The following is a 17313-nucleotide window of genomic DNA, read 5'->3' as shown; positions in this document are numbered from 1 at the left end:
CCTAAGACCTCCGATCAGAGACCGGATGGACATCACACACACACACACACACCCACAGTAGCTCGAAGCAGTCGAGAATTCCACCCCCCAATTCTGGTTTTAGAGCCCAGGGAGGAGGCCAGACTGAGGCCTGCCATATGACACCGCTGAGTGTGTTCCATCTCCCGGAACGTGCTGCTTTCAGGGGACATCTGCGGGTTTGGTTACTTGAACTCTGGTTTAGCTACACTTGAGCCAGGGGCGCCATTTAAATAGGGGTGGGCAGTCGTGCCCCTTTCCCCTCTCTGCACCTCACACCAGGCAGGAAAACAGAGCAAGGGGCGTCCCAAGAACCACCCCTCCTGCCAAGCAGAGCCAGGTGTCTTGCAACGTGCCGGGGGACAGGGACTGGGCATAACCTGTCTGCCGGGGCTGGCCGCACTAACATGCAAGCACTGAACTGCTGCCCTGAGCCCACCAAATCCAGGGGGGATGGACAGAGCGGTGGTGCCCCAGGGTGCGTGCGGAGAGGGATGATGCCCTGAGGGTTGGGGAAGTTTGCATGCTCAGGATGGTGCCAGGGGGCTGTCGGTGTGCAGACGGATGGTACCCCAGGGGTTACTGGAGGAGGAGAAGAAGAGATGGTGCTCGGGGAACTTGGAAGGGGCACGTGCATGCAGAGGGATGGTGCTCCTGTACGTGCCGGCCGGCCGGGAGGTATAGTGCTGGGAACTGTGCGCACAGAGGGATGGTTCCCCAGGTGCATAGAGCGAATTGGTGTGGAGCCACCTCGATCCCAAACTCTGTTTCCACTACCACCACTCACAAGCCATAATTCTAAATGGCAGTTACACAATTTTCACCCAAGCCTCAGTTTGAAAACACAACAAAAAACCCATCTAGGCCGGGATACTATTGGCCCAGTATGAATGTAGTTTAAAATGTTGGTTTTCGAGTCTTTCCTAAGCCCTGGGGAGCAGAGGAAAAGTCACTGGCCCCTGCTTTGACCCTCTTCCAATTGGGAACGCCCTGCATCCCTATTTGGGACAGGTACTTAAGCACATATTTTAACCTTAGCACTGCCAGCAGATCTCAAACACATGCTGAAAGTCAACCATGCTTAGACGCTTTCCTGAATCAAGGCCTCAACGAATTGCTGAAACTACCGGCCTGTCTCATGAGAGGCTGGCGTATAGAAAACTCTGACTATGAGGGTATTTCAGGCTACTATCCAGGACGGTGCATTTTCTCTACATTGGTAAGTTTCACCAGAAAGGTTGCCAAAAACAGCTAGAACGTTAAACAGTTTGTCCAAATGAAAATTAACATTGGGAACTTGTTACAGGTAATTGCCTGTTTGTGCTGCATTGGTAATTTCCTTGTAGGAAACCTACATGAAACCACAAATGCTCCCAAAATAGACTGACTTTTTTTTTTTTTTTTAAACACATTTTATCCTTAGCTTCCAGGAGCCTAAGCATCCTCAGGGCCGCCTCTGCAAGCTGCCTCCTCTGCACTGAAATCGGAACTGGCACCCTGACTTAAGCAGTTCCTCTATGGATCTTTTGCGCATTCTAGATTTGTAATTTTATGGTGTTTTCTGGCTACCCAAACCTGCTTTCTGGTTTCTGGTAGGCACTCGCACAACACAATTCCCAGGAAAACAGGGGGAAAAAAAGCTTATAAAGCAGATTCTTAAAAGCACAGAGGCACGAGTCAGAGAAAATTGCCCATCGCATCCATCTCTCATTGCTGACACTGCTAGTGGGGAGGGTGAGGAAATCAGCAATCTCCCAAGAAGTTCTCCACCATCACTGCCACCTCTCAGCCAGCCTAGTGCCTTCCTGCAGCAGACAGACTGCAACAGTTGCTAACACTTGGGTCTTAATCACTATTCAACTAGGGGGAGCCCCATGATGAAAGACCGCACAGCTTCCATTAAAACAAACATCCCTGATGAAATAGCCCTGGTATTAGCCTGCCTGCTATGCAGCAGAACCAAAGATCTGCAGGCAAGAAAATCAGTGATGCCTTTTAATTAATCCCCGATGAAGCACTAAGAACGATGGAGGAACAAGCTTCCAAGGCATCAAAGGCAACGGGAAGTCACCCCAATAAGAGACCCCTTTCGAGCCCTACATCTGATGTGAACAAACCAAGCCAGACTTCATGACCCAAGCCCACCTTGACCATGGTTCTCCATTGCCCTGCAGTTTGCACACTCATTTGCACCAGTGCACAGCGAGCGTGAACCACGAGCAAATCAGCATGGGAGCATTGCACGTGGGGCGAGTGCACACGGCAGCGGCGAGCTGGATCCCTTAATGGAGCAACAGACAGGACTGATTTGGCCCATCGCTAAATCCCAATTTGACTTGGATAAGGGGCATCCAACATTCTGCTCTGGAGACTCTTGGGTGACACGGAGGCGCTAAAGGCTTTTCCTAGTCAAGCTCTTTGCAGCTCTGCTGGGCTCCAACGCTCCCAAGTTCTAACCTGTGCTTGGCACGTTCCCACAATGCCACGTGCTGGGCAAGGAGCTTTGATGCTTATTTTTCCGGACCTATCAAAGGGAACACAGACATCGCCAGGCCCTCCCTGCCCCGCCCCTTCATTTGCATTCAGAGGGCTGCCCTGCCCATGCAAACAGGGTTACTCACGCAGTCCTATCTTTGCCAAGTGCAGGCGGTTCACCCAGGAGATCTTGCTGAGCGGGTTTGGGGTGATGAAGACCACCATGAAGCTGATGGGACGGCCGGACCTGCAGCAGGAGGATGACGGAGGCCAGAACTTAGCTCCATTCTGAGTCTGACTGAAAGTCATTGATGGACCTAGGTTCCTAGTACCACCCCAGCCCTTGCTTAGCTACCTTCTGTGCCAAAGGGCACTTCCCCCACCACAGAAGTGCAACCACCCCTGCAGAGATGGGCAGTAGCTGTTTAATAGGGCACACAGGGGCCACAGAGAAAAGGGTAGGGCTGGAAATGCACTGACCATGCGGCGGGCAGGCCGGGAGTTTACATACGACATTATGGAGACAGGGAGATCATCCTGTTGTGGGTTCAGTTACTACGTTCACAGGAGTCCTCTTTGCAGCTACTGGAGTCACTTACGTGGTAGGTCACCAGACGTGGCCTGCGGCTCACCCAAGAGTCACAGCCGGGGGGTTGCCAGCACTGACCAGCTGAGGCAGCTGCTAGTTCTTTGGTCACAACCCCCAGGCCCTGCAGAGCACAGGGCCTCGAGAGCCCGAGCTGCTAGACTGAGGAACTGCATCTCAGCGAGAACGGAGGAGGGGACCAATAATTGCTGCAATGGTCTCAGCCAGTCACCCTTCCCTCCGGACTAGACACAAGAGGATCCATGAAGGGAGGGAGGAAAAAAGGAGCCAAGATTCATCAGAAGCGTATTGGGCCAGATCCTCACCTGGTGTAAAGCAATGCAGCACCATAGTATGCTGATTTCCACCAACTCAGGATCCACCATGAATCTTAGTGTCTCCTCAAAATCAGGGCATAATCCCAGTGTGGGGTGCTCCGTTGAGGATGTTCCTCCTTCCACCTCACCCAAATTAACTGGGGGCCGGGAGGGGGGTTCCTTCCTCCAAAGTACTGGCATTGAACCAGCTGTTTGTTCTGGTACATCCCAGCCAGGCTAGGACAAGAGAAGACTCAAGCTGCCCAGGCCCACAGACATGTACAGGGAACCAGGTATAAGTGAGACCTTATTACACTCTGGCATAGGCTTCCGTTACCCAAGACACGTACACCTGGACTGATCCAAGCATTGGAACACGCTGTAGCATACAATTCTGCACGGGTCTACCAGGAGATTGGCTAGAATGGGCCAATAGGACTTTGCCCTCCGCTTCTGTCTCCATGCTCAGAGGGATGCAGCAGGAAATGCCCTGCCCATGGGATCTCAGAGCAGACTTACTTGTCCGTCTTCCCTGGAAGCAGGAGACGGAGGCGACACTTGTTGGCCGAGTGGATCTCCTCCTCCTTCACTCTCATCATCCTCTGCAGGGCCAGGCACCAATCCTGGGCCACAGTCATGTTCAGATTCTGGAAGCAAGAGAGAAAAGGAAGCCCCTGAGATGCAGGTATCAGAGCGTGGCAGAGACAGCCAGGCAGGAGTCCGGGAGTTACCATCAAATTGCACCCAAAGACCCACCCAGCAAGAGCAAAGAGCGGGGCCCTGGACTAGCATAGGCACCCACGCCGCCAAGGGTGGAGAACCAAGTCCACCAGGAAGTTGGTATGTCTGGAGGTTCCTAGGGAAGCCAATGGCCATCCACTGTAGGCCATCCACAGAGCAAGGACCTGCCTGCCTCGCCAGCTAAAGAGCCAGCATAGCAACGTTGGGTGTAGGTGCTGGGGAGGGGTACATAGGACTGTGGCTAGGGAGGAGGGACAGTTGCTTTAGAAGTAAGATAGTGACAAAAATCTCATTCAGTGCCATTTTCTGCCCTGCTCCAAGGTTATGTTCTTTATTGTTTACACCACTAACTTGGGGTCTGATTTCCAGACTGCAATGGCTTCCCCCAGCCTTGGTTATGGCCAAGTCACAACCCAGCTTGTGGCTTGCCGACCACAGGGGAAATAGCTCCATTTCTTTAATAAATCCCATTCCCAACTGACCGGAGACCTGCTGGCAGGAATCAGCTTGGAGAGAGAGAGCTGACACACTGTGAAGGGGAACTGCCTGGCCATTACCTGGTAGGTGCCATGGAGGGTGCTGATGAGCAGGGTTATCTGCTCCACCACAGCCAGATCCTTCTGCAAATCTTGGAGCTCCTGGAAGAGCCGTGGAGGGCCCAGGTACACCTTATCTTGGGAGGAAAACAATGCATTAGCGGGCAGAGAGGGGCTTAGTGGGTTTCTCAGCTGACCTTCCACTTTGGAAGACTTGGCTTCAAATCCCAACTTGGGTCACAGGGGGAAGCAAGTTCGCATTCGCCCGGCGTACAACCGGCAGACTGCCCAGGAACAGAAGAGCAGCCGGCGCTAGAATTCAGGACTGGAGTACGTTAGCACAGCCGCAGGGGGAAAGCTTGCGCAGACTCTGCCGGTGCTACCCAGCCCCGGCTTTCCCAAGTGCCAAAATTCACTTGTCCTCGGAGCGGGAATTCCACACAGTCCTTTTGCCATCACCACTCTGGGTCTTCTCGGCAGTCAAGCTCATAGGGCAGCACAGTCCTAAGTGTGGGGCCGCCTGTCAGACACCCCGTGGATTTTAAGGCCAGAAGGAACCATCATTGTGATAATCTAGCCTGACTCCGGGGTGGGGAACGGATTGGCATTCATGCCACGCTCCCAGTCAGTACCCGGGCCAAGCCGGGGGAGCGAATGATCCAACCAGCGGACCAAACTCGGTGATGACTCCTGATCACGTGCCACCTGAGGCACGTTGCGCATTCGCTAAGAAGTCACCGTCTGACTCCTGCACAGCGTAGGCCGGAGTCTCCCCCGGTAATCCCCGCATCGGGCTCAGATTATGGTTGACCTAGGGAACATCTCTCAGAACGACATTGAGTCTCAATTTAATGACTCCACGGGATGGAGAATCCACCACGTCTCAAGGTCAGTCGTTCCAACAGCTAATGGCGAGTGAGGCATGTAGAGGGGTGGGCACCCCGCTCCTGCCCTGAGGGGTGCCCACTGCAACTGGGAAAGCAGCCGCAGCTGTAGCCAGTGCAATCAGGGCCCAGCTGGCCCTCTAAGAGGGCTGAGGGCCAGAGACGGAGACACACGCTCTCTAGCTTCAGAGGGAGAAGGACCTGGCTGCCTGGGCGCTGAGAAGGGTACCCAGGGTGGAGCAGTGCCGGGGAAGGGCAGAGGGAGCTGGGGAGCTCCAGCCTGGTAACTCCCCAAGCTGCAGGCCTTGCTAAAAAGGCCAAAAGGAACTGGGGCTGCAGGGGGGCAGCCCAGAGACAGGCAAAGGCAACAGGTCCTAACCCCCCTTGCCAATGTTGAGTGGTTTATAGATTACAGTCCACCCCAGTGAGCAGGGGCTAGATGGGGACTGGCAGTAGCCACCGAGGCAAGGTGGGGATAGAGGGTTGGAGGTTCCCCTGGGAAGGGAGACCCAGAGACAGTGAGTTGCTGCTGAGGGCAGAAGCCCGATGTAAAGAGGCACCGGGGTCCGGGAGGGACACGGGGAGCCAGCTGCAGGCGAGACACCAGCCAACAGAGGGCGCTCTGGAGCTGGTGAAGAGCTAATTCCCAGGACGACTCCCCGGCACGGCGCCTCCTGCTGGTCGTCGCCCCGTCATAAGGCGGCACAAAGGCGGCTCCTTGGGGTATAAAAAATTGGCCCCGAAACAACAAGTTCAAAGACAATATTTCCACCTGATCGTCCCGACTGTAACAGAACAGGCACGAGGAGGCTGGAGAGGGTAGAACCGAGATGGGTCAAGCACAACCACGGGCAGGGATACAATGAGACACGTCCAGGAACCCAAGCAGCAAAGGGCTCCGGTTTCTGGTCCCATACAAGCAACTCCCAACCCGCGTTTATTGCCTGCTACATCTTCGGTTTCAACACTGCCCACAGAGGAAGTCCCCTCTCGCCGGCAAACCAAAACAAGAGGCACAGGCCCCGTTTGTTAGTCATCAGCAAAACGTCGCTGCAGAGACCCAGCCAGCAACTGGCGTGCAGTCATTCCCGTGCTCGCCTCATGTGACCGAGGAGTCACGGGCTCAGGCAACCTCTGAGTCTAACAAACAGCGAGGCAGGGACCAGGTCTCTGGGTTCAGGAAAGACCCGATTCGTCCCTTTCCATCACGCAGCAGGCGCTGGCTAGAGCGGACGCTGCCGAGTTCAGTCACTGAAGAGTGCAGCTGAGCATTGATGGGGCGCTTCCACCAGCCGTGCGGGGATCAATGAGGTGGGGAGGGAAGGGCTGGGGAACCCCTCCTTGGGGGTCAGCGATCTGAAGGCGGCACCAGGCTCTACCACATCACCATGGCCCAACCCAATGGCCCATCCCAGTAAAATTCCCAGATTAGGGCTTTGCTGTGCAAGCTGAGTCAATCACCCACTGGCGTGAACTTGGGGGTGGGGTGGAACTGCACTAATGATCCCACAATGGAAATATTGCTGGGGCTCTGCCCCCATGAACGCTGGCACACACCTGGGGAGCTGACATGAGGATGGGACCCGGAGGGGCTGGAGCAGCCTCTGTGGGGACCAGGATTGGGCCAGGGATCAGATAGGAACTGCTGGGACCTCCCCTTCCCAGCCAGGAGCTGGCTGCACCACGGAGTCTCTGTAGATCCCCTTGCTCCCCCTCCTATCCCCTTCCCTCTTCTCCTCCCACCTCACCCACTTGAACCTTGAGCACCAAAAACAGGGCTCTGCCACTGGAGCTGTGGGAGTAACTCCATTGGCTGGCAACAGTAGTAGACTCTTATCCTCTGCGAAGCAGCCACTGACTAGAGGAAGACCGAGCACACTAAGCTGGTGTGCTATAGCCCCACCGCCGAGCGGATACTCACTGGATGACTGGCTGGACGACACGTGTTTTTTGGCTCCCGCGTTCTGGATGACCACGTTGTCTTTGTCGTACGTGCTGTTCTCCTGCCCAACTTCCACCACCTGCACCTGGGGGAGGGCAGTGTTCCATTTCACAACATACTTGGGGCCCAAAGGGACGAGGCTGCTGATTTCCAGCTGGCCCCTGCAGAGAGGGAAGAGTCTTATTCCCTGAAAAAAAAAGCATCCTTCCACTCCACCAACCTCCCCATCCCCAGCCAAGCCAGAACCGTGCAGCACCAAGAGGGAACACTCAGGCCATGCTCGGAGAACACCTCTAGACCAGAAAAAAGCAGACACGTTTGCAAGCCCAGCTCCCTCTCCCTTGCTTCAAAACTTGCATTCCACACCCTGCACCAGCATGTTAACACCTTCCACCACAATCTGCACCCCCAACACATGAGGCAAACAGACCAGACCACGTGCTAAGCCTACCTTGTACTCACGGGCCTGGAAAGAGAGAAGATTAACAAAGGTCACTACCACAATTGCATGCAAGTCTTCTGCTTCTCTCCCTTCCCTGGGTGTTGCAGCTACTATTTTCTACCCTCTGCTCTGAAGAGAGAGGCCAGATCTAGTAGTTCTGGAAAGCAGGAAGACCCGAGTTCAAATCCTGGTTCTGACACCATCCGAATTCTTAGGCAAATCCCTCAGGGCAAAGTGTTCTGATTCAGGTGTGGAAATGGACATTCAGGCAGCTGCAAAGGGGCACTCAGCACCTTTGGAAATCAGGCTACTTATAGAGTGATAGAAGATTAGGGCTGGGAGTCCTTCCCCATGCACTGAGGCAGGGCTAAGTCAATCTAGACCATCCTGGACCTTTGTCCAACCTGTTCTTAAAAACCTCCAGTGATGGGGATCCCCCAGCCTCCCTAGGGAACCTCTTCCAGTGCTTAACTCTCCTGAGAGTTGCAAAGTACTTTCCCAATATCGAACCTGAATCTCCCTTGCTGCAAAATAAATATAATAAAATAAGCCGATGATTTCTTGTGCTACCCTCAGTGGACAATGAGAACAACTGATCACTGTTCTGTTGACAACAGTAAAGGGTTGTTATCACGTTTCCCCTTCAGTCTTCCTCTCTCAGGGCTAAACATGTCCAGTTCTTTTAACCTTTCCTCCCACGTCATGTTCGCTAAACCTTTTCGTTGCTCTCCTCTGGTCTCTCTCTAATATGGGCTGGCCGGCCTGGGGATCCGGAGCCACGTGCGGCTCTTCAGAAGTTAATATGCGGCTCCTTGTACAGGCACCGACTCCAGGGCTGGAGCTACAGGCGCCAACTTTCCAATGTGCTGGGGGGGGGGGGGGTGTCCTCACTGCTCAATCCCTGGCTCTGCCCCAGGCCCTGCCCCCGCTCCACCCCTTCCCACCCCCACCCCAGAGCCTCCTGCACCCCACAAAACAGCTGATCGGGAGGTGCGAGGAGGGAGGGGAAGGTGCTGATCGGTGGGCGGGAGGCGTGGAGGAGGCGGCTGCTGACGTATTACTGTGGCTCTTTGGCAATGTACATTGGTAAATTCTGGCTCCTTCTCAGGCTCAGGGTGGCCCCCCCTGCTCTAATACATTAACGTCTTTGTGGGGGCCTCACCAGCGCTGAGCAGAGCAGACCAATGTTGTCTTTAAGTGCCTAACTTCAAACATTCACACTGAAAAGTTTTAGCCTTAAATCTTTACTCCGGTCGATTATTATGCCCTATAGGGCTTCAGTCATCGCATTCTCTTAACCCGAGGAGCTCGACTCGGAGGCTGTAACAACGATGGGTAAAATGAGATTAGGATGCAAATTACGACTGACGAGGGCCCAGGGCAGCACTCTGCAGGAAGAGGCTACACGGGGATCCAGGCTAGACACGCTTGCATGGCAAAACTGCAGGCAGCCGCTGCAGGGCTGGAGGTTATCCCAGTTTGCTGCAGCTAACTGCAGCAGCAACTGGCAATTTACTGAGCCATCTTCACTGGTTCTAACACCTACATGTTTATAGCCACATAATGGAGCTTTCCTGCAGCAGCTCTTGGGTAACTTGCCAGTGCTGGGAAACGTGCAATCAAAAGGCATATTTTAAAGTCAAATGGCCCATAATTTATCACTGGTATAACTCCGTCGAAGCCAATGGGATCACACCAGGGATCCATTTGACCCAAACTTGCCAGAACGACTGCAAAGAAAAATGTCAAATCCCAGCAGAGCTGCCAGCAGTTTTCCTGGAGGCAAAACAGAGGCGGCATTTTATAAAGGTCAGCCTGCATTTTTTTTTTTTGTTGGATTTCCTTGCGTGGAGCCTCGATACTGTATCCCTGGGGATTCCTCCAGGGCTGCGGGGACAACATTTACGACGGGCTCCCGGAGGAAATGAACGCTGCCAACGTACTTGAAGTTGATGTTGGCACACACCAGCATGTCATTCAGCAGGAACACCTTGCGCTCCTTCGATTTGATCAGCTGGCCACGGTCCCCGTAAACCGTCTCCGTCAGGGTCTCGCAAAGCAGCAGCTGGTGCTGCCCCGAATTCAGCAGCTGCAGAGGAAAGGTCCTTTATTAGGAAAGCAGAAGAGAGGGGAACAACCTAGCTAATCACGTGCCTACGCACCACTGCCCCCTGCTGAGGGATCAGAACTGCTACGCTCTGTGTCATAGGCCCTATATTGCTAACAGCTATTGGGGTTTCTCCTTTAGCTCAAGGGGCCTGGGCTTTCAGAGCAGGAGGATCGGGGTTCTGCCGTGCAGTTCTGAGCGGGCCCGGTGCACAAAGTAGAGACAGCAGCCCTAACGGATTCGTTACGGTAACTATTTGCTCCTGTACAGAGATGTATCCAACAGGACTCCACAGCACAACAGCAATAGCACACCGAGCAACAACCCAGCAGAACCAGGCTCAGGGGCCACTTCAGAACTTTGCTCCTCGGCCCCGAAGTCTCTGCGCCCAGCTGCAGGGAGGAAAGGTGGACAGCGCCCATGACTGCGGGTGCGGCTACGCTACGTTTTAAAACCTGCAGCAGCGAGTCTCAGACCCTGAAAGTCCCCCGCTTTGCGGGATGAGTCCCTTTGCTTTCATTTCCTCTGCAGAGCAGATTGTGCCCCGCTCAGCCCCAGCACTGCCCGGGCACAGGCTGTTCTGCAAATGCCTTGCCCTGGCTATTTCGAAATCTCGCTGACTGACTTTCAGTCTCTCGCCTCTCAAGGAGGAACTGCCGAGGGCGGGAGGAGGGGGGGGGATTTCCACCCAATGCTCTTTGACTTTGTGTAAACCAGAGACTCTCTGAGAAATAACGCAGCGTCTGGATGCCAGTTAGCCTGGCCAAGAGTCGTGTACACGCACACACCCATCTGAGAGACAGGACACCAGCAATCCATGCGGGCTGCGTCCGCCATCGGCAGTCACCTCAGCACGGACCGGCCTGTGCCCTGCTAGAGTAGGCAGAAGAGCCCCGTTACCAGCCAGGTAGTTAGCAGGGTAACATCCCTGTTTTCAGGGACTGCCCTGGTGCTTTGACCCATCTACTGTAAGCCCCACCTGACAGGAGCCTGCCAGGCGAGGGAAACTCACAGGTCGGCCAAGGAGATGGGGGCACCGCAGGGAACGCCCCATGGCCCAGCACGTGAGCTACGTGCTGGCAACCTGCCTCCTCTATGAGGTCTTCCACCTGTCCCCGCCCCCAACACAGAGTCCGATCTATTGAGGAGGAGGGGGTGCTTAGCTGGGGGAGACAGGGGGCTCCCTTTCCACACTCTTCCCACCCATACGAAGCTCAAATTCTCCCCCGCTTTGCGCTCTGAACGGCCGCCCAGCCGGGCTGGGCTGTCACTGCACTTAGGTGGCTCAGATGAACCTCTGTGCCGGGCACCAGTGCACTGCCCCTGCCTCCCATTCAATGCCCAGCAGCACCTGAAATGGCAAAGCCGGGTACCGGAGCAGCCCAAGGGCTCACACACCCGGCTAAGGAGCCGCAATTGGACTGGACCGTCTGGGTGAGCCGGTAACAGCCGCCCGAAAAGGGAGAGTTTAGCAGAAGCCAGGGACAGCCCATCCCCAGGTCTTGATGCGTTCGAGGTGCTCTCAAATCAGAGCTTTCACTTGGAATAAGACACAGCCTCCATCCCTTCCTTTGGCAGGGAGCGTGCCCAGGCAGCCTGCCTGGTTCCTGTGCCCAGGCTTCCTGGCAGAAGCCCCCTTGCAGACAGCCAGGCAGATGCCAGCCAGCCAAGAAAATCTGAGATGGACCCGAACTGCAGAGTTCAGCTCCGGAGCAGGAGAACGCGGCCAAATCCGAGGGATTTGAGTACGAGTCCTGCTCAGACAACACCATCCAGGCTCCAGAGATCTGTTCAAGAGCAAACACTCAGGGGTAGATGCCACAGGCTGGCCGCACCACCATCCTGGCTACCCTGCCAGCCCTGAGAAGCAGGGCTGAGCAGATAAAGGACAAAGGCACATCCAACTTGCCAAGGGTAGCGTGAAAGCCAGCAAGCGGGGCCATTAGAACAGAGGACAAAGGAGTGGTGGAGTCTGCAGAGCGCTCACTGATGCATCCTGCCCCTCTCCAGGATGCTTCTGAAGCTCCTGGGCTCGCACCTGCAGCATGGAGACTTAGTGTGGCACTAACGGTTCCATCGCAGAGGGCAGGTGTATGGGGGTGAAACACAAACAGCGAGCGACTTCAGGGGAAGGGATGTTGGGTGAAGGGAGGAGGAGGATCCAGGAAGGAAGACGTTTTGGTCCTAGCATTGTAAGCCGGAGGACAGCATCACGGATCACCAGATAAAGAAACTGGGAATTCTTCTGACCACGGGACATATCAGCCACAACCCAGCCTAGTAGATTGTCTTCCCCACTCCACGGTCGTAGGCAGAATCCGCTCCGGGGGCCTCAGATATTCAGTCCAGGCTTTCCTGCTCCATTATCCCATCCGAATGGGCAAAGCAGATTCGCAGGGACCATTGTGATGATCTAGTTTTGACCTCCCCGCACCAGTGCCTCCCTGCCCGGCCCCAGCGAAGATGCTGTTAGCAAGTAGCTGCACACACCTGGCTAGAGCCCAAGCGGGTAGATTCCTAAACTAGGGAGAGTTTTGTGCCAAGCCAGAAATGGATTCTGAACAAACCTTTGGGGAGAGGCGAGAACCACCCTTTCCAGCCATCCTCTGCAATAGGCTACAGCTGGGGTGGGGATTTCTAAGCTATTCACATACACACACTGTCATCTAGTGGGCAGAGCCGGGAAGGGGAATTTCCCGACCAGAGACGCTGAGCCCTGCCCATCGCTCAGGAGCTCAAGCCCCCACCTTGTTAAGGCTGCTGCGGTCACTGACGCTCCTGGTCAGCTGCTGGATCTCGGCCATCTGGTCGGCCACTCGCTTCTGCTCATTGAGTTTCTCCGCCAGCGTCTCCAGCTCGGTGAGGGCGAGCTGGAGCGACAGCCTATCCGGGTGGCCTTTCGGGGTGTTCTTCAGCATATCCTGGGGTGAAAGAGGGAGGGGGAAAAATCAAGTCACCAGGGAGGGAGATCATCCCCACGCATGCACCTGGCAGCCCAAGCTGGGGGCCGGAGGGAGCCCCTGACGGCACGGCACTCAGATTTTCAGAGGTGCTGAGTAGCTGTCGCCCCCAAGCAGCACTCCTGAAAAACAACGGGATTTTAGACAGGCCTGGCCTGCACAGAGACTTGGGGAGCAGCAGCCGCCCAAGACAAACATGCACATGCGTACACGTAGGGACACTTTCTGCGGCCGCCAGGGTGATCAACGCACCGCGGACTCTTCCCCCAAGGCACAATGTGCAGCTCCAGGATGCTCAGCTGCCCTGCCCAGGTCCCTCGCCTGGCGGCTTCATGCTTCCCAGGCACAAAGAAGTGGGAGGACGAGGCGTTGATTTTGTTTCGTTCTCCCACCGTGCTGAGCTCAGGGGCGCCGATGACAGAACCTCTGCTGAGTGGGAGCTTGTGACACCCTGGCATCCCAATTTTCACCACTGTCGTGTAATTAGGATACGTTTGTACAAAGTGCGCATTGTGAAGGATCATTCTAAGAGTCTTGATCTGGTAGACAGTAATCTCTCGTTGGATTGTATGTGCTACCGGCGTATGTGAAGTTATAAAGTTTGGCTACGTGGGAGGTTGAAAAAACACTCACAAGCAGCCTTTCAGGTACATAAGAACGGCCGTAGTGGGTCAGACCAAAGGTCCATCTAGCCCAGTATCCTGTCTACTGACAGTGGCCAATGCCAGGTGTCCCAGAGGGAGTGAACCTAACAGGCAATGATCAAGTGATCTCTCTCCTTCCATCCATCTCCACCCTCTGACAAACAGAGGCTAGGGACACCATTCTTACCCATCCTGGCTAATAGCCATTTATGGACTTAACCTCCATGAATTTATCCAGTTCTCTTTTAAACACTGTTATAGTCCTAGCCTTCACAACCTCCTCAGGCAAGGAGTTCCACAAGTTGACTGTGCGCTGCGTGAAGAAGAACTTCCTTCTATTTGTTTTAAACCTGCTGCCTATTAATTTCATTTGGTGACCCCTAGTTCTTGTATTATGGGATTAAGTAAATAACTTTTCCTTAGTCACTTTCTCCACACCACTCATGGTTTTATATACCTCTATCATATCCCCCCTTAGTCTCCTCTTTTCCAAGCTGAAGAGTCCTAGCCTCTTTAATCTCTCCTCATATGGGACCCGTTCCAAACCCCTAATCATTTTAGTTGCCCTTCTCTGAACCTTTTCTAGTGCCAGTATATCTTTTTTGAGATGAGGAGACCACATCTGTACGCAGTATTCGAGATGTGGGCGTCCCACGGATTTATATAAGGGCAATAATCTATTCTCTTTCTTATTCTCTATCCCCTTTATGATTCCTAACATCCTGTTTGCTTTTTTGACCGCCTGTAAAAAGGCCAAACAATGTTAATGGCTTATGGAGGAAATGCACACGAGCACCAGGATTACCCCAGAACTGTGTACAACAGAGAGAGCTCTACACAATGGGAACTGTTTGACCCAGGTCACAGCAAAAGAGCTTTCCAGCAACACACCTGAAACACCTGAGGAACAAGGACTGAACTGGGGGAAGTGATAGTCCCAGGCCAGAGGGATTTTTAGCCTGTGTACGAAAACCCGGGAAAGCCAAGGCAGCTTGTGCCTTAAGAATCTGCCAGCCTGTTTATCGCTCAGGGTGAGAATTTGCTAATTCATATCCTACCTGTCTAGTGTGTTAAGCTCAGTTTGCGGGTTTGTAGTTAATAAACTTGGTTTTGTTTGGTCTAAAACCAGGGTGGAAATCATACCTGGGGCAGAAAGCGGTTACATATCTTCCTCCATGTTGAGGGAGGGGGCGAAATTCATGAGCTTCCGCTGTACAGTTCCCTGTGCAGCGCAAGACAGTATAAATTGGGGTTTACACTCCAGGGGGGAGGGGAGGGGTGCCTTAGCAACTGGGGGGTGCCTTAGCTGAGCCTTCCCATGCAGAGCTGATCTCAGCATGTGTGTGAAGCTGCAGCTGGGTGTGTCCCTACCTGTGTGTGTGCTGGTGAAAGGGCAAACTTGGAGAGCTTGGCAGCTTATCACCGCCTCATAGTGTGAAAGGAGCCCAGGCTGGTGGGTCAGGCGGGCTCGGTGGCACCCTGGGGGAACCCGTCCCAGAGCTCTTCCATACACATCCAGACAATGGGAGTGGCCAGCCTAGGCTAAACCCTGGGCAGAGGCGCCGGAAAAGGAGGGGGGGTCAGGCCCCATCACTTTTTAACGGACGTAAGGGTGAGCGATGGGGCCTCGGGGGCAGAGAGGAGCGAGCAGGGGGTGGGGACTCAGCGGATGTAAACCCACATCACTTCGCTGACTCCTGTGGAATTACCCCAGCTGACTCAGACACCAGGCAGACTGTCCCCATCCTGCCAGCCCTGAGATCCGGCCACTTCCCTGCCCGGTGGCTCCATCCCATCGTCCCTTGCCCCCCAACCCCCCAGTAAGAGCGCAGACTCCAGTTTAAGGTACCTGCAGCAGCAGAATGAACTGAGGGAATCTTTGGATGGGCTTCACCATCAGCCCGTAGAGCGTGACCCGGTCAGGGCTTGTCATCTGCCGCTTCTGTCGAGACAAGAACAACCCTCTACCACCTGCCCTTCAACCAGGATCGCTCAGAGCAGAAACCCCTCCCCGTTTGTTCTCTCCCCACCACCACGCACCTCCCCAAGCCATGCATCTGGGTGGGATTCTTCGCCACTCTGGCCCTCGCTCATTCCATTTTCATTCCTCCCTCCCTCACCCACCGCACCCTCTTGTCTGAGGTTAGATCAGCGAGAGATACCACAGAGCTGGAATAACTAACTAACCCGTCCTCTCCCGCCACCGCTCTGAGCCCGGCTTCACTCAGGACCCTAGGTTCCTGCAGCGGTTTTCATTGGCAGCAAGGCTGTTGCTCTGGCTAGCTACTCTCTGCCTAACTTCACTCAAATGCAGCATTAGCAGAGAATGGTCTTCGTGGCACATGCCTGGCAAGGGAAGGATGCCAGCGTTAAGAGATGGGGAGGGTACCAATATGGTAGGATTTGAAAGGACGGTCAGTGACTCTGCACCATGTTGGCATCCGTCCTGAACTCAGAGATCAGGCGGGTGGCACTCTGATGGTGCCCCCAGCTTCGTTCTGGGGTGGGAATCCAAGTCCAGCGAGAAAGGAGGACGTGGGTATTCTGCAAGGGTAAGGGACGGGGCCAGCGGATAGAGGCTACAAGCCAGCATCATTCAGTGCAACCACAGCCTCAGAGAAGAGCAGCCACCAGGACCAGCAGAACGGATACTGTGCAGGCGAAGACCACCACATGGGTCTGGAAACCCAACCCTTTGTATAGAGGCATCAGACAGTGCAGATGTGACGCAGAGCGGGAAAATCCTTTACTGCTCCGGGAAGCCACTGGACAGGTAGAAAGTCCTGGGTACCGGTGACCTTTGCTAAGTGATTCACCGAGTAGTTTGAAATGCATCTTCTCTCCATCTGCATCCTCTGCTTGTTCCTGGAAACATCAACCTTTATGATACCCCTGTCGCAAGCAGAGCCCCATGCAAGCCAACTGCCAGGCAGTGACAGGTGCATCCTTTCCTGACTCTTCCACTGACCTTGAGGAACTCCAAGAACACAGGCTTGGTGAGACAGGCCTTCTTGATCACAGACATGGCGTTGGTGAAGTTATTCACGTAATCGCTGTACACATCCAGCACCATCGACTTGGAAAACTTGGCGCATGAACAAATAACAAGACAGACAGGAGAGAGGAGAGAGTCAGATCCAGCGTTTCTTTACCTAGCACCTAGAGCTGAGGAGAAGCCAGCAGCACATGACTTCACCAGCTCGCAGCAGACTGCCAGAGGCTCACAGCTTGCAAACCTGTCTCCTCCCCCTTCCCATCCCCCTCCCGAGGCATTTGCATTCAGAAAGTCCATCCTGAAACCCAGAGCTTTCATTTCAATCTGCAAGGAGGTTACCACCATCAAACACAGAATAAGAGGGGCGCTGGGACTGCCACACCCCGCAGATGGGATGGTGGTACAGGGGCGTTCCCACTCCCTTGCAATGGACAAATTAATTGTGGTCAGCTGAGAACACTCGCGTCTAGGCCAGAAGACTGCAGGTTCAAGTTCTCCGCCAAGATTTGGGCTTGTACGCAGCATCAACACTGAAGTCTGCAGAGCTCTGAGCGAGGTAATCCCCGGGATTACCCCGTCGGAGATGCCGGAATTCGTACGACAAGCTAAACTGAGCTTAACTCATCTCCGGCAGCTACTCCAAGGAGTCAGAGCCACGGGACCCTG

The 17313-nt window shown here is 54.4% G+C and overlaps 1 protein-coding gene across 7 annotated transcripts in view; it reads right to left on the bottom strand.

The window, feature by feature from the left end:
- The window catches only part of ARHGEF10L (Rho guanine nucleotide exchange factor 10 like), a 159716-nt gene that overhangs the window by 58972 nt on the left and 83431 nt on the right, over window positions 1-17313 (bottom strand). For 4 of the 7 annotated variants that reach the window (XM_039509008.1, XM_039509010.1, XM_039509012.1 and 1 more), the window contains 9 exons: window positions 16621-16737; window positions 15502-15594; window positions 12796-12969; window positions 9885-10030; window positions 7951-7965; window positions 7479-7660; window positions 4695-4810; window positions 3916-4043; window positions 2640-2740 (listed from right to left, as the gene is read on the bottom strand). In XM_039509008.1, the coding sequence (XP_039364942.1) occupies window positions 2640-2740; window positions 3916-4043; window positions 4695-4810; window positions 7479-7660; window positions 7951-7965; window positions 9885-10030; window positions 12796-12969; window positions 15502-15594; window positions 16621-16737 (1072 nt within the window). The remainder of the gene's footprint in view (window positions 1-2639; window positions 2741-3915; window positions 4044-4694; window positions 4811-7478; window positions 7661-7950; window positions 7966-9884; window positions 10031-12795; window positions 12970-15501; window positions 15595-16620; window positions 16738-17313) is intronic. The other 3 variants (XM_039509009.1, XM_039509011.1, XM_039509014.1) reach the window with 1 other exon arrangement.

The sequence above is a fragment of the Mauremys reevesii genome, linkage group 21 (assembly GCF_016161935.1).
Source record: "Mauremys reevesii isolate NIE-2019 linkage group 21, ASM1616193v1, whole genome shotgun sequence".
Classification (NCBI taxonomy): Eukaryota; Metazoa; Chordata; order Testudines; family Geoemydidae; genus Mauremys; species Mauremys reevesii.
The sequence above is the reverse complement of the archived record's forward strand: the minus strand, read 5'-3'. Positions and strand labels throughout refer to the sequence as shown.